Genomic DNA, 17,358 nt, shown 5'->3' on the forward strand with positions numbered 1-17,358 from the left:
TTTTTTGTTTTTGTTCTTTTGTTATGGATAAAACAGAGATGAATGATTAAGTTATTGACCTCTGAAAAGATTGACTATCATTTAATTAAGCTTAATTTGATTATGATGCATCATCAACCTGTATCAATCATTTACGACGACCTCTTAACAAACACAAGAAGCTATCGATTGGATTGGATCAACTCTTGAAAAGTCATCAGAATGATTGTGAGTAAAATAAATGCTAAAAAATTATAAATTTTTTTTAAAAAATATATATATATCAAAACACAACCTAGCTCATCTGAACTCATGTTTCAAATCTATGTTAGGGAAGAGAGGGAAAATGGGGGAAAAAGTATAAAAATGGCAACAATAGGAGTAATATACAAATCATATAGTTGTGGGATACAAATAATATAATATAAGCAACTGATTGCTGCTTACGGTATTTATTCAATCTTTGGTCGTGCTTCAAAGCCGCCGCTTGCTCTCTTCTCCAAGGAGTAAGGCATATAGGTACCAAGTATTCTATCCCATGTAACAAAGAAAGGCTGTGAAAAATTAAACTTGCTGCCGTATAGTTGATGGTGGACGTCGTGATATGCAGTATTGTTGCGAAATAAGATGTGGAAGAGATTACCAGGCAGCCATAATCCACAGTGATCGTCTACCGTCTTAATAGTGGCAAAGGAAAAGAAGAAGATGGAGATTCTAGGAGTCATACCAGATGCTAAAAATGACAACGCCCCACCAATCGTGTCAAGCAGTAGACCTTCCACTGGATGATTATACAAAGCCCCAAATGCATATGGAACAACAAGCCTATGGTGCTGAGAATGAATGTGTCTGTACAGAAACTTGTTATGATGCATGTATCGGTGTGCAAAGTACTGCCACGTGTCTAGAATGAACATCGCAGTTAAAAATTGCAAAACAACCATTGGCCATGACTTTGGAACTGCATTGCTTCCATCATCATTTCCAGTCAACTGAACATAACAAAATGCAATTATAAATTCAGAGACCAAACTCGAACGTAAGTGCAGAGACACCCCACATAATATCAATGACTTATGCCAAAGTTCTCATTGATTCCTTTTCTTTTCTCTATTTCAAAAACTTAAGTCTCTGAGTTAGTTTACATACATTTGGAATAATCTCACGAGACAACTACTAAACTTTAGAATATTACAAAACCAGGATTTCTAAGATGCCCCAAATAGGTGGCATCTTAGTTTGAGCTCGTATGCTCAAAACATTTGAGTTCAGGACTTGCCACTTTAACCACAGGGACGACAAACTGAACAATTCATCTAACAGCACTTGGATGAGGTTAATAATAACAATAGTTTTAGTTCAGTCTACAATATTTCACACGAACAACTGCTAAACTAGTTTAGCATGGGACTCAAAAAGAAAAGGAACTTCACGGATTAGAAGCAATGGCAACAACATTATAGGAAATACAAGCAAAACACCACAAAATTAAACAGAAGTTCAAGATTTTTTTGTTTGCAAGTTGGTGACTTCCAACCGAGTGCCGATGCAGAACACAAATGGGGATTGGTCCTAAAACTTGTGAATAAACATGTAACCTAAAACGAATAGACAAATCAAAAGGTCAATATACTTAAAGGAAATGGAATTTAATTTACAAAGAAAACAAAAATATCATGTTTTAGACCATAACTTTCCAGTCCAAAAAATCATCTCATAGAGAATATTTAGCTATGAAAAAGGGGTAATATGCAAAAATTTTGTTCACGTCTATCTTGAAGTTAAAAGTATTCACCAAAAGCCTTCCTTGTAGTGTTCGAAACAAAACATACTTACAGTCAAAAGCTAATAACCAGATTTTGTCCTTCAACTTCCTTAACTTAGAATCATTAACTCCTCTTATTCTTGAACCAAATTAAAAAAAATTCAATTGCCATCTAAATTATTTTGATGTGAAAAGGTTTAAAATTTTGCTCCATCAATTCGAACTAAAGTAACAAAAGTAAGCAACAAATCCTGTTTAAGATATACAATAGTTGTAATTATAAGAAACCGAAAGTTGATAATAGGTCAACAATGACATTGCTTCTTCACTCCCCCCATCCAGTGTCTAGTCTGTTCTTGTCAAAATCAAAATTTAAAACACATGTAAACAGAAGAGAAGTAATTATTTAGATTTTTGTCAAACTGAATAGGTCCAGAAACAAGAAAACCCACAACGAATTTGTATGCAGTCTAGTAAAACTATAATCAAGCTGTACCACAAAGAGGTGATAAACCAAGAAAAATTCAGGAAGATCAAACAAAGAGTTTCGGCAAAGTCTAGAGCAAAATACAATCTCAGTTGAAATATTTTAGGGTAAGTTTCACAAACAATTAGAATCAGAAATGAGCTTAATAACAACAAAATTAACAAAGAGCAACGATTAAGAATTGAAAAAATAGGTAAAAGAAAAAAAAAAAAAAAAAAAAAAGAAAGAAGGTCACCTTAAAGAGGATGATGGCGACAATAGCCTGAATGAATTGCTGAAAAAGAACGCCCCGAACAACAGTTGATTTAGAAACCAAGTTCTTCTCATCCTCATCTGTCTTGGAGTGCAATCGATAATTGTCAAAGAAACCAAGAAGAAGGTATAAGCCAGAATAGAACCAATAAACGAAAATAGGGACGAAAGTACCCAACAAATCATCGGAGATGGTGAATTCCATTGAAAAGGGAAAGAGGTAGAGATTTTAGAGATTGGAAGAGAGAACCATAAATCCCCAAATCAGAAATCTGCTAGGCGTTGGGAAGGAAATCGGGAACAACCTTCCCACTCTGGTTTACACGAAGAGAGATTTTTTCTTTTTCTTTTTTTTTTCTTTTTCCCTTTTTTTTTTATTTGAAGAAAACAGGAAAGCAATTGATAATTTCACAAATTTAAAATTACAATAATTATGCATTTTTTTAATAAATAAAATTTATATTACAAATATTCACATTTTTGTATTTCCGTTGACCGATGATACCAATAATCCAAATGCCATGACGACTCTCTCTCTCTCTCTCTCTCTCTGCTCGCCCGCCCCATCTCTCAAACTTTGATTCTAACTTAAATACCATTTTTTGTTTCTTTTCCATTTTGATTTGCAAATCAATGTAGTATACGGATTACATCTCCAAATTTGAATCTCTCCAACCATTAATCTCATCTTTACAATAATTAAATTAGTTTTGATCCTATATTTGTTTAAAATATACCCGAATCTAACTCTTTATCTACCATCTTTATCATGATTTACTGATTTGCACGAGTAGTAATCTATTGCATATAGTGACATTTTATTTCAATTTTAAATATCTTTCTTCATTTTGTTATATTTAAAAACAATCCATTTAAAAGTAACCACATCTTCATATTTGTCTATCTCAATATAAAATTTTATCATATTTTATAAATATTTTCAATCATTTATAATAATTTTTCGTATAAATTTTGTATACATAACGCTCAACTCAAATAAGAAATTAATTAAATGTAAGAAAAAATAGGAGTTTTTTTTTTAAAAAAAAATATTATAAACCGACAAAATATTTACTAGAACAATTTCGAAAATGGAAAAAGTCTACAAACCGAAAATGAAAAATACAAAAAATGTCTCAGTCAACACGTTATTAATTTGTTGGAATTTATGTCTTTGTAGTTTGTAGTTTAAAATTATATTCTTCAAAAAAGTGGTTATTGAGGATTTATTAGTAAAAGTAGAATACTATAATCTTGAATCCAACAAACTAAAGTTTTGAGACTATGTAGTGTAAACTTGAATTTTATGTAGAGACATAAACGTGGATTAAGTTCGAGTATATATCTTAAATGGTCATAGTATATGAATAAGGTTGGGCCCCTAATTCTAAGGACATTATGGATGCAACCTGCTTTGTAGTTAGTACAAATGGTGTAATCTTTATTTGTTCATGTAGAGACGTGAAAGTGGCTGAGGCATTCTATTTAAAGAGTTTACATAAGACTAGAACCATTAAATAATCACTTTCAAGTTATAACATCGTTGATTGTATAAAACTGACTATTTTGTTGATTGATGACCTAAATAACTTAATCTTAATTCTGAGCTAACTATGAACTTTTAGTCACATGAAATTATCCTTATATCAGCATAGGTGAGGGCAGCTCAACGTCGTTGGCTCAATAAGCCTCCTATTTTGAGGTAAGACTAGATGGATGACTATGGGACATAGGGTACAAGACGAGATTCACTCCTACCCGTTTTAGGGTTAGTAGATAGGTTGTTCTCTTAAGGACTGAATCTAAGTCTTGAACAAGGGGCTCCACCTCTAATCAGTCCGAGAGGGATTCGATTTATAAGTTGGACTTTAAATCAATTGTTTAATAGTGGATCAATGGGACTTACGGAACAAGACGTAATCTTGGAGTAAAACTGTATTTTGATCCAGTTGAGGTTACAAACAACATGTGAAAGATTAACTTATTGATCATGGGTATATTAGATGGAAACAAATATATCTATACCGAGGGGTGTTTGAAAACGAACTAGGGCTAGATGTAGCAGAATTAACTCTAAAAAAATATTTCTCTAATACTTAGAATGTAAACAGATAGTGCATAAACAATTAAATAACAAATAAACATATTTCTATGTCAACGTTTCGAAATTGAATTGCCTTGTTCTGATAAGGATGATCCTCTAAATTCATATCACCAAAACACTGTGAAATCACAAGCGTTTTCTAACAATATCCACACATGAACTGAAAATTTGACTCTTCAAATTCGGGTATACTAGAACCTCACAAAGTAAAATTTCGACTCTATCTATTCTCTCTTTGTGTAGAATAAATTTTATGTCTTTGCTTATATGTAAAATAAGACTCTTAAGGTCTTATTTATAGGATTCCTAGGGTAGTTTTTTAATAAGCTTAGAATTCCTAATAAACTTCGAATTCTCCAATTGAGCTTATTAATTAAATCTTTCACTACTACAAATTTGAGTTTTATCGACACATAATTTGTATCATAAAGAGTTTCAACGATAAATTTTTTGCATCATTGAAGCTTCTGTCAAGAAAGGTTATTTAATAACACTTTGAAAAATGTGTCATTAAATATGCTTAGATGACACCAAGATTGAATAATCAATAAATATGTTACTGTTATCTATAACTTGATATTGGATATATTGTCATCAATACCCTTACATTGACATTTTACATATGTCACCGTTACCCTACCATTAGATATATTTATTTTACTATATTTGAAAATGTCTCTCCATTAAAATTAAAATCAAAATAGTAACAAAAAAATTAATTAAAGATTGAATAATCCTAAATTTTTTGAAAGATTAGTTGAATCAAAACAAAAAATAAAAAATTCAAATTAAAAAAAAAGTGGAGAAAATTTTGATTAATTTATCATTTTATTATGTTAGGTTGAAATCTGATGACCAACGTCTCAAAGTATATATATAGTATATTTCAATAATTCTGTGGTTTGAATCTCATCAGTATTCTCTTTTCATTTCCTTAGGTAGAAATCTCATTACCAACAGAATTATAAACTGTATTTCAATAATTTAACTACTTTTATCTATGCAATTTGTATAAATTAAAATAACAACAAACAAATAAAAATAATTTAATCTAAATTTAAAATTATAAAAACAAGATAAATAAATGTTTTTTTAAAAAAATATAACCAACACTAAAATATTTTTTTTAAAAAAATATTTACATTCTAGCCAACATGAGCTCAACTGACATCTATATGTGCTTGTGACAAGAGGTCACAGATTCAAATTCCCATCAAACATTTATTACAATACCTTTGCAAAAAAAAAAATATTTAAATTCTATAGAACAATTTCGAAAACGAAAATATAAAATTGAATAATCTTAGATATTTTCAATAATAAGTTAAATAAATAGCAGACGATATAAATAAATTTAGATTCTAAATATTTTAAAAAATTAGTATATCTAATCAAATGAGATTTGATATCAAACTAAATATTCAAAATTTTAAAATAGATTATTTTTATCCTATTTAAAATCTCATAATCAAACAAAAAATGGTGTATTTCAATAATTTGTTGTAAATAGCCAAATGAAAATATTATAAAATATAGTATATGCAAAATGGTTTGCATAACGATAATGGTAAATATAATAATTATATTTTTAGAATAATTAAATATATAACAACATTTTTTAAAAATTATATGTATGCAAATTAGCCAAAAATGAACCTATTAATTAAAAATTAGAACGAGCAAAAGGGCAATGTAATGATAGGCCGCACAAACTGGCGTTTCCTTAATTGGAAGTTAGCCAACCTCGGCACTTGAGTTTGTGGATTCCCAGTCCCCATTTCGATGCCGAGATGTTCAGGTACGAAATACTCTTTGTTACTGGTACTGTTTTGGATCAGATGTTCTTGAGATTCGTATGTTCAATCCCCATCTCGATGACACGCAAATATTTCTTTTCTTTTTTTCACTTGAACTTGTTCATGCATTTTTCTATATCTCCAAGTTTCAGTCAGACACTCAGAATTATCAGTACTTTGTCAACCATGATTATGATGTGCAAGATTTTTCTTCTTGTTTGACACAAACAACAATGAATACACTCTTCTTCACAATTCCTCAGAACATCAAAATGCTTTAATCATTACACTTTTAGACTCTTGTTCACAGTTTCTCATAACATCAAAATGCTTTACTCATTACACTTCCTTATGTTCATCTCAAAGCTTTGAAACCCACAATATATAAAGAAAAAGCTAAAGAGCAAAAGGCAAGGCCACAAGTTGAGTTGTACACATTCACAAGGCTCCTCAGTGAGCTGATGGGTAATTGATTGTGTGCAGATTTGCGTGAAACTGTGCAATTTCTGGGGAAGAGAGGAGACATCTTCTATAAAATTTCCCAAAATGGTATCCGTAGAAGATGAACTAAATTAATTAAAAGCTTTGTTAAAATCTAGCTGATGGATTAAAAAAGAATCTTGTTGCAACATGAAACTTGAACTTGAAGTTCCAAACAGATTCAAAGTAATCATCTTTTCAAAAGAAATTCAATGTTACTTTGTCAAGTAGTTGGATTCTTTTTGTCATTCATCTCTGTGATCTTTTTACTGCTAAGTTTATGAATTCACTTCTAGTTTCAGTGTGGAGGTCATTGTGTTGGACTTCCTCCAGGAAGCTTTACTATACACATATGAGGAACAAGAACTCTGAAAACAAAACATTAAACCCATTTGATAACAATTTTGTTTTTAACTTTCTGTTTTTTAAAGTAAGCTTATAAATACCACTTTCTCTGAGGTAGTTCTTTGTTTTGTTAACCGCTCTTCAAAAACATATTTAAAGTCTAAGCCAAATTTCAAAACTTTTTTTTATATATATGGGTTTGTTTTTAAATTTGGCTTAGAATTCAAATGTGTTTTTAAGGAATGTGCAAAATATACTAAAGAAATTGTGAAAATTCTAGCATAATTTTCAAAAACAGAAAACTAAAAACGGAATCGTTATGTAATGGGGATAAATGATCAAACCAACCAACCAACCATTGGAGAAACCAGATTCTTGCTGGTGTTTCTTCCTCTGCTGTGGCCTGAACCTTTCTCTGTTTCCTTGCTTCTGTTGATATCAAATTTGTGGGTTCCTTCAGCAAACAACAGAAATGAACTAAGACCTGTTGTGGATAGGATCCGATCCTCGCCGAACCCTTCTTTTGCTTGATCGATTTGGATCGAACTTGTTGTTTCGTGGTTGTGAATTCCTTTTCATGTTCAGTTCCTCCACTGTTGAGTCTTCAACAAGAATGTGGCGGCTTGGTCTTAGAGCAAGGTCTATACTTCTCAAAGCACAGGCCTGATCTGTTTTAACAGCTAAAAGTGCAACAACACACATGAGAAGGACAATAAGTACTCTGTGTATACTAAAACCCATGGCTTCTACAATGAAGCAAAAAGAGGGAGAAAGAGGATAGATATGTTGGTTTTTTTTTCTCCCTCTTTTTTTTTTTTTTTTTTTCTCTTAATTCTGTTTTGTTTTTGTGGTAGTTTGATTCCTGTAGTAGACACACAAGGCTGTTATTTATCTGTCATTGGTTTTGGAAGTGACTTTAAAGCATAAAGCAGAGTTGGGCCCTCAAACATCTAGACCGATTTTAGATTCATTCAAATCATAAGCCTGCAAATCTAAGGCTGCTATCCAAGAATCTTATAAGGATGAATAAAGGTGTTTATTGGAACAATGCCTCTGAGAAGCCAAGCATCTTTTTTCCTAATTTATTTCTTCATATCTCTATCGATTACCTTTTCTTTTTCTTTTCTTTTATCCACTCTATAATACCAAACACCAAACTCCTTGTGCTTTCCCAAACCAACTCCTCATTCTTAAACACACCATCCATTTGAATACATCTATTGAGATAAAAGGAATTTTTGTATCCCAACACAGCAGGAATTTTCTTGCTAGTTCATATCCCACTTGGAATCTTAAACACTGTAACTAGTTTAACCCAGTTTGGTCCAATTTTTCACTCTAGTTAGTTCCAAAATTATAAAATAGATTCTGTGCTTCATTGCCTTTCAGGGCTGTTTGTGTAATTTAACCTTTCTTTGCTATTAAGAAAAGGAAATGGGGTTGAATAAGAAAGAAGTATTTAGGAGGTAGAGAAGAAGTAATGGGCCAACCTTAAAAACTGATATTATTATAATCAGACATACACAACAGAGGCAAAGAAGAAAAAGAAGAGGGGTACAGTTCAGCCCCCAAAAGAATAGTTACCAAAAGAAACAAACGCTTGCTTTGGGCCATTCTAAGATTTCCTTCCGCAGTTCCACTTTTGAATTCCAAGCTCTCTTCCCCATGCAACTAAAACAACACTCTGTTTGTTGTTTCTTAAATAAAATTTTAGTATGCCTTTTATTTTTTCCTTTGTATAAATTATTCCTTTGCTACCTAAACCATTAATTAATACTTCTAATTAATCATTGGTTATTTCTTTATACCCATCTCTTTTGTGAGTTAACCTTTGTCCCCCTTGCAATTTGAAGGTACAACATCTTTGTCTTTTATATATATTCTAAGTCCTATTTTTGTCTTTCAAATTCTAACCTAATTTCTAAACTTTAGATGACAGTTTTGGTTGAACTCCAGTGTTTAAAGTTTATGCTTAGTCTTTAAACTTAAAAGAAGTAACCACTTTGCTCTCTGTCTTTGTTTTGTTTTGAACTTAAATTGATAACATAGCTTCAAATATGTGTATCATCACCATGTAGGTTGTAAAGGAACAACATGTGAAATACAAACATGTATATAATTTTATTGGTTAATAATGTTTAGAGTGGTATATGGCACATGCAAGTTGGATATTTGGAACATTCTAAAGCAGAAGTTCCAGGCTTTATTCAAAATTTAGTGGGCACAGTGGGTGTCTCCAAAACGAAGGCTGACTGGTCAATGTAGAAGCAAAAACTGTGTCGTTTTGGTGGATTGGATGTTGATGTTGATGTTGATGTTGATGTTTATGTTTATGTTTATGCTTATGCTTATGCTTATGGTGGTGGTGGTGAAATATTCTCTCTCTCTCTCATGCTGCTTTACTTTTTCATTCTCCAATTAAAAGCAAAAGAGTTAAAATGAGATGTTGCTTTCTGGTCTGCATTTCTCTCCATATGGGGTTCTTAAATTGCCTTTTCTTGGTTTCTCCCACACACCTAAATCATAATCCCCGTCATAAACATATTATTCTTCCCCTTCTCTTAAAATCACTCTAAAAACATTTTCTGTTATCCTTTTCACTTTCATGCCTTTTCTTTTTCTTCCTATTATTTCTGTTTACATAGTTTATATTTCTTTATCATTTTATTCTTCTCTATTGTTTTCTATTCTTTCTTTCAACTAATAACTTTTACTTATACCTTCTTGTTTCTTTTTTACATTTTAAAACATTTTCAACAATTTCTAAACTAAGATTCTGTTTAATAACATATTAGGCCTCTTTTGTAACCGTTTTCTTCTTGGTTTAGTTTTCAAAATTTTGATTGGTTTTTAAACCATGAATAAAAATCATATTAGAAAGCAATGAATTTAGAGATGGAAAGAACGTCAGTAGGTTTAGTGTTGAAAAACTAAAATCTAAAAATTAAGATCTCATTTGGCAACCATTTTAAAAGAATTAAACATACAAACACTACTTCTTCTTTTAGTTTTCAAAATATCTACGTTCTACTCATGGTTTAAAAAACCAAGTCAAATTTTGAAAACTAAAAGAAAAAGTTGCTTTTGATATTTTTATTTTTGAAATTTGGTTAAAAATTCAACAAAATATCCTTAATTTAAAAAAAAAATAAAAACAAGAAATTGCTACTGAACGCTTTTAAATTTTTTAGTTTTTTTTTTTTTAAATTTTATTTTTAGTTTCTGAAAGATGTGTTTTCTTTCATCAGAATATTTTGCAATGATTTTAATCTATCTTAGTGAAAGATTTAAATTTTTTAGTACTTAAAACTTATGTTGAATTTTGAAAAATTTGACAGAAGGTAACACAAAACAAAGAAGCACGGTGTTTATAAACTTACTTTAAAAAAAAATCTAAAGTTTTGATAAACAATGATTGTTTTTAGAATTCAAGAAAGGTGAAACATAGTCACTGTTTTGGGAAGAGATAATCATAACTTTTTTAAAGAAATTTAAAAACGAAACTTTATCAAACGATCTTCATGTTTTGGGAAATGTTCTATATTTTTCTTTTGGATTTAGTTTCCACAGTACAATATTAAATGGATATTTGAAAACTAAAGAAAAATGGTTGTTGGATTTAGGGGCTCCCTACCCTACGTAAAGGGTAGGGTCAAAGTGGATTGACAGTGACTTGATCCCAAAAGAAAAGTTTATGAAAGCGAGTCAGTGTGTGAGCTCTCTTTTTTACTATTATTTTTTTGGTTACAGATCATCTCCCATCTTTAAATCCCTCTTTTTTTCTTCTTCTCAGTTTTTCAATTTCATTCTCATATTATTAATTTAGTCTCCATGTGGAAGGTATGAATGGAATGTTTTCAAAATATGTTTTAGACAGATCGCTTGGCAAGATCAGCAACTGCTGCATTCTCTTTCTGGACATAGACAAAATCCAATGTAACGTGTCAATGGTCATGCTCCTACTGTACACCAAGATTATTCATTAATAATGACTTGTGACTTGTCTATATATTAATTTGAAACTATTCATGGAGATTAATATTTGATCTTGCACATCCCCTTTATACAAGTAAATTGTTATCTATGTTGTGATCTGTCTATGCTTCATAGCTATGTCTTATTGAGTAGTTCACTTTGCCATACTAAGTTAGCTAGGCCCTTATATTGCAAAATTGGACCCAGGGAAAGGAGAATTATTGTAGCATGCACTGCTCTCAAGGTTTCCATCCCCCAAAGTAAGACCCTCAAGACCCACTTATTTCCATGATGCTCGCTTGTGCCATGACATAGGCACATGCATGTGTCATTGGATAGTTCATTAAGGGTCCATTATTTTCCCTAGGGTGGCCGAGAGCTAATGCCATGCTTCCATAAAGTATTTTCTAAAACGTTATGCGCACCTTTGGTGGGCACAAACATCCAAAGTAGCGAGGAGTTATTCGAACCCGATGTGTTGCATTCTTTTCTATATCATTTATGTGATTTTAAGTCTATATTTGCCCATTCAGAACCAATCCAGCGTACGAATGTTTTGTGGATTCTGACATTCTCACTCACCCAACTTATAGATAGGTGTTTGATTGACTTAGGTATATTGTGAGCGATTTCAAAATAATTTCACGTTTGATTGTTTTACAAAATTATTATTATTATTTTAAAATAGGTATGCACACTTTTTTCTACCACTAGTTAAATCCACGATAGTTAATTTTTTTTATTGTTATCCACCCTAGAATATGATCATTTGTGTTATATCTTCATGATAATATATAATATTGTCTATTTTGGATATGTAACTTTCGGTTTCATCCAAGAAATCTAGCTCGTACCATTTACCTATGATCTTTTTCTTACCATGCGGATATGGAGTTTGAATCATACACATATCCAACCTTTTGTACGTTCTTGTATGCTTAAATTTTTCTTAGGGGTGTAATTGGTTCAATTTGACTCTCAAATTGAGCTGAAATGATTAAAGTATCACATCAATTTTGAGAACTAGAATTCAACTACTTATTATATAGATTATTGGGAAAAACCTCCCAAATATATTGCAGGAGTAAACTCAAAAATAACGAAAAAATCAAAGAAAGCAATAAAACTAAAAACACAAGATTTACGTGAAAAACATGGAAAATTTTACTACAATCACACAATGTTTTTCGTTCCACGTTTCCAATTACAAAACCACTTGCTTAAAAGCTTTTGAATACTCAATCTTTTTTTACCACTCTCTCATTAGAGAATACCAAAAAGAAATTTAATTAGAGTCAATATGCAAAAGCCTAAAGGTGTATTAGTTTTGGGATGGATCTAAAACTATTCTAGGGCATGCGATCCAATTTTAGTTTAGGAGCCCACTTGTTAAAACCTCAAAACGCATGCCTGTGACACCATCGGTTTCTTCAAATGTTACCAATGTGGGATTTACCCACGTCTTACCAAATCCAACAAATTTTACCTTGGCAAGTTGTTAGAAGAATCCACATCTCTAAAACATACATTGTTTTAACCGACAATTATATTTCTCAACTCAGAGAATTATAAAATACTCCACCATAAAGAGTAGACCACTTGGAATACCACATTTCAAGAATTTTTTTGTCACATGTTGATAAACCATATTGCTGAATTTTATTGTGCAACTTCCACCTACTTGACTTATTTAAAAGTTTTTCCGCAATTGATATAATTTTTACAAGTTGCCTATATAACCGATGTGGAACCTTTAACATTATATCCTCTATCATGATAAAGCGGACATACCACGAGGATGAATTTTGTCTTCTTTAGACTTCATTGTCTTCCCTGGCAAGAAACACAATGTTAGCATTTGACTTAGAGCCTTTTAACAAACCTGCTTTTGTTTGGATTTTTCTTCTATTTTATGTGTCCAACATTCTTAGCAAATCATTTTCTACACAAAATTTTTCTTCTTATATCTACTAACTACCATTACTGAATTCGAATGAAGTATGCTTTTCTCTCTTCAATCTTTTTTCTTCTAACAAAAAGCAAAATTTAAAAGCTTCTTTCCCTTACATCAAGATTGGTTTCATGTGTACATAAAAAGGAGGAAGTGACCAGATAAGTTGGAGTGCCTTATTTTCATCCCCTATTTTCACTCCTCTTATCTCTAGCGTAGAAACATGTCATTGAGAACTTCTAGATGATTTGAGATTTTTGTACCTTCCACTATTTGCAGCATAGAAAACTACTCCATCAAGTACAACTAATTTGACAAGCTTTTTGCCTATTACATTGCTTCAAGATTCTTCCAAAGTTCTTTGGCTATTGAAATTTCATGCACATTTACAAGAATATTTTTTTGCCAAATTTAGCTTGATCGTTGATAACATGCAAAGATGATTGTTATTATAGTCATTTGTATTAGAATAATGGGGTTAAAACGCATAAGGGATGCTCAGAACATAGAACTTATGTTGTAAAGGTATAAATACTTAGAAATATGACTTACATAGTTGTCGTTCCTGTTTTCAGCGGTTATCACGTTTAAATGTGCAGGACAAGTGGGAAAAAGAAGAAAGGAGCAATTCACACATGACATCTCGCGCAAAGACAATGCGATGTATCATGCTTGGTGTAATGGACATACTTGTCCAAGGTGTGTTTACCTATGACCGTATGCTCCGAATAGCCCCAATTTATCTTGTCTTTATGTCTTGTACATAGTTTAGTTAGTTGCTTTCAATTTCAAGTCGATATGCTTGGGTGTGACGTTTCAACATTTTCATATGCAAGCCTATCAGAGCTGAAAATGTTCAAAATGTACTATAGGGGAGACATACCTGTTGAATCCATGCCCAAATCTTGTCGTACTCTTTGCAATCTATGCTTTCTTATTGCAATTGACAGTCCTCAAAGCTTGTTTTAACAACGATTTCAATCAATTTAATCCTCTTTCACTTTCTCTAAAATATTTTCCAAAAAACGTGAGGGGAGGCTGAATCGTGTGTTAAGTTTGTCCGCGACTTGTGGATTTTGATCGACTAACTTGTTCGTCGAGTTAGAACAAGTACCACACAATCGCTCGCATCGTGTTTGAAGGGTTGCGATTGTGACAAGTGGTATCAGAGCCTAATTGACTAGTTGACAGTGCGAGACAGAAAGATGTCAGTGGCGAAACAGTCTAACAAGACCCAAAATGAGCGACTTATGGGAATCGAAGAGCAGATGCTCTACCTGGTGGAAGTTCCTGATTCCATTCAGTTCTTCGAACAACGACTTAACGATGTTGCCAAGAATGACGATGGCAATGAAGCGGTGTTCGGTCGCCTTGACGAATTACCCATACAGAAGTTACTGACTAGAGTCGACACTCTGGAATCTCGAGTTATGAGGACGGAAAACGTCACCTACGAGCGTGGGGACAGTTCATCGGACTTTGTTGCCCAAATGGAAGAATGAGTTATGGAGCATGATAACTCGCAAAAGAATATGTTGGAGATGATCAACGACATGACGAAGGATTTTCTAGAAACCCTCGATGTCGTGAGGAATGAGCTCGTAGAGGTAAACACGAGGGTGAACCTTACCATGCGAGCATTAGCAAACCAGGCTCCAGCTGGAGGAGCCATTCCTGTTGGCAGAATCAAGATTCCTGAACCCAACCCCTTTTATGGGGCGAGGGATGCAAAGGTGTTGGAAACTTCATCTTTGATGTTGAGCAGTATTTCAAGGCAACAAATACAGTTATTGAAGAGATCAAGGTGACATTGGCAACCATGCATCTTTCAGAAGATGTGAAGTTGTGGTGGAGGTCCCGGTACATTGACATCCAAGAGAGGCGTTGCACAATCGACATGTGGGATGCCCTAAAGGGAGAGATTCATTCACAACTTTTCCGTGAGAACGTCAAAATTTTGGCCCGACGGAAGCTGAGTGAAAAGCACACGAGAAACATCCGAGACTATGTGAAGCAATTTGCAAAAGTGATGTTGGATATATGCGACATGATAAAGAAAGACAAAGTTTTCTGTTTTGTCGAGGGTTTGAAGTAGTGGGCTAGAACCAAGTTGTATGAGCAACAGATCCAAGACCTCATGTCGGCATACGCAGTGGCTGAACGGTTGTTCGACTTATCTAGTGAATCTCAAGATGCAAGACGACATCAAGCTTCATACTTTGGGGGAAACAGAAACAACCGCCCAAGTTTCTCTAAGTCTATAGAGGGGACAAGCGATAAGGTGGAGACTGCAAGCCCTTCCAAGCAAATACAGGAAACAACTGGCGAGGATTAAACAATAAGAACACAATTGATAATTCCATAAGTTGTTTCATATGTAAAGGGCTCCATCTTGCTAGAGAGTGCCCCAATCGGATCGCCTTCAACGCTTTTTAGGCCACCCTATCCTCAAACTCAGATGATAGATTGAGTCAGACTAAAGGAGAAGTTGGACAGGTAGGAGGGCGAGAATCCTAGAATGGGGGCCCTAAAGTTTATGTCATCGCTCCAGAAGAAAATGGAGGAGACCAGTGGACAGACGAAGAATGGTCTAATGTATGTAGACTATTAGGTTAACCAGAAGTCGCCCCAGAGTACTATGGTGGATTCTGGTGCCACCCATAACTTCATAGCAGAAGTAGAAGCCAGACGGTTGAATCTATGTTGGGAGAAAGACGCGGGAAAAATGAAGGTCGTGAACTCAGCTCGCTTACCTATCACCAGGCTGATAAAACGAACGACAATGAGGATGGGAGAATGGAGCGGTCTCATAGATTTGATGGTCGCAAAGATGGATGACTTCGACGTAGTACTGGGTATGGAGTTTCTACTTGAACATCAGGTCATACCAATGCCGCTAGCCAAATGTCTAGTGATTACTAGAACAACGCCTACTGTTGTACAAACAGAGATTCGTCAGCCTGATGGGATAAAGATGATCTCGACTATGCAGTTGAAGAAGGGTCTTGCTCGTGATGAGCCAACATTTATGGCTATTCCACTGGAGTCGTTGGAAAGCCCAGGGAAAACAGTCCCCAAAGACATCATGTGTGTCTTAGAGAAGTACTGATAGGGGAGATATACCTGTTGAATCCTCGCCCAAGCCTTGCCGTACTTTTTGCAATCTATGCTTTCTTGTTGTAATTGATAGTCTTCAAAGCTTGTTTTAACAATGATTTCAATCAATTTAATCATCTTTCACGTTTTCTAAAATATTTTCCCAAAAACGTGAGGGGAGGCTGAATCGTGTGTTATGTTTGTCCGCGAATTGCAGATTTTGATCAGCTGACTTATTCGTTGAGTTAGAACAAGTGTTGCACAATCGCTCGCATCGTGCTTGAAGGGTTGCCATTGTGACACTTGGCGATTAACAACTAACTCTAGGCGATGAACCTAAACATCATGCGAGGAAAGTTCACAAGAAGATAAAAATGGTAGTTGAAATGATGTGACTACACAGGGTCATATGACAGCGCTGACACGCTTAGAGGAATAGAGTTTTTCCGTTGAAAAGCAACATATACAAGCACTTCATCCCCACCTAGAGAGAGGAGAGCCGAATAGGCCGAGCAAGAGAGACTCAAAATGGTCGGAGGAAATTACAAAGAAAGAAAGAGTTGGAACAAACTACCTGAAGAATATGCAACCGTGATAAAAGAAGAAATCATTCGTTGTTGAACTCTTAACTTGTAGTAATGTGTTCCATTCTTCCATTTTTTTTAATCATTTGTAATATATGTTTTGTTCATATTGTAAAGTGGTCGAAGGCCTATATTCTTTATACATAAATTGCATGTTTATACATTTTGAATCCACTATTTCTTAACCTCTCATCTACTTTTATGTTATTAATTAAGAAGAGTTGTAAACTGATTAGTGATTAGTGAGATATAAATCAGACGAAAATTAGGTGAAAAAAGTGAACGAAAAAAATGGTGAAAGATGCCGGAAATAGTAAACTGCAGATAGAAAACCTTTGTTCAATGTCCAATTAAAACAAATACGTTAGTTTTGTGTAAAATATTCCATATATAATTACTAAATTTGACTAAAATATATATCACAATTAATTTGCATATCTAATAAATGGTATAATATAAAAAAAATTATTATATATTTAATTTATTAAATACGTCAGTTTTAAGATTCATAACAAATGTGATATAAGTTAATTATAGTATATAT

At 33.3% G+C, this 17,358-nt stretch overlaps 1 protein-coding gene and 1 long non-coding RNA gene across 4 annotated transcripts; one reads left to right on the forward strand and one right to left on the reverse strand.

The window, feature by feature from the left end:
• Positions 1 to 221: 221 nt before the first annotated feature.
• LOC101203795 (sphinganine C4-monooxygenase 1) lies at positions 222 to 2,875 on the reverse strand. 2 transcript variants are annotated; one of them, XM_031881517.1, is made up of 3 exons: positions 2,658 to 2,875; positions 2,467 to 2,564; positions 222 to 971 (listed from the first exon to the last, which is right to left on the reverse strand). In XM_031881517.1, the coding sequence occupies exons 1-3, from the start codon at positions 2,686 to 2,688 to the stop codon at positions 432 to 434; spliced, it is 669 nt and encodes a 222-aa protein (XP_031737377.1). In that variant the 5' UTR covers positions 2,689 to 2,875; the 3' UTR covers positions 222 to 431. The 2 variants fall into 2 exon arrangements, with proteins under 2 accessions (XP_031737377.1, XP_004138918.1); XM_004138870.3 differs by having other exon boundaries at positions 2,467 to 2,874.
• A 3,397-nt stretch (positions 2,876 to 6,272) lies between these two features.
• Positions 6,273 to 11,288, forward strand: LOC116401972. 2 transcript variants are annotated; one of them, XR_004214300.1, is made up of 2 exons: positions 6,273 to 6,385; positions 11,082 to 11,288. It is a non-coding gene; the product is annotated as an uncharacterized LOC116401972 (long non-coding RNA). The 2 variants fall into 2 exon arrangements; XR_004214301.1 differs by having other exon boundaries at positions 6,279 to 6,385; positions 10,832 to 11,277.
• Positions 11,289 to 17,358: the final 6,070 nt, after the last annotated feature.

The sequence above is a fragment of the Cucumis sativus genome, chromosome 2 (assembly GCF_000004075.3).
Source record: "Cucumis sativus cultivar 9930 chromosome 2, Cucumber_9930_V3, whole genome shotgun sequence".
Taxonomy (NCBI): Eukaryota; Viridiplantae; Streptophyta; class Magnoliopsida; order Cucurbitales; family Cucurbitaceae; genus Cucumis; species Cucumis sativus.

Excerpts from the sequence above, each read along its gene's own strand:
- LOC101203795 (XM_004138870.3), bottom strand. The coding sequence starts at position 2,688 with ATGGAATTCACCATCTCCGATGATTTGTTGGGTACTTTCGTCCCTATT. Across the intron at positions 972-2,466 it reads TCGCCATCATCCTCTTTAAG|TTGACTGGAAATGATGATGG; the intron begins GTGACCTTCTTT and ends TGTTATGTTCAG.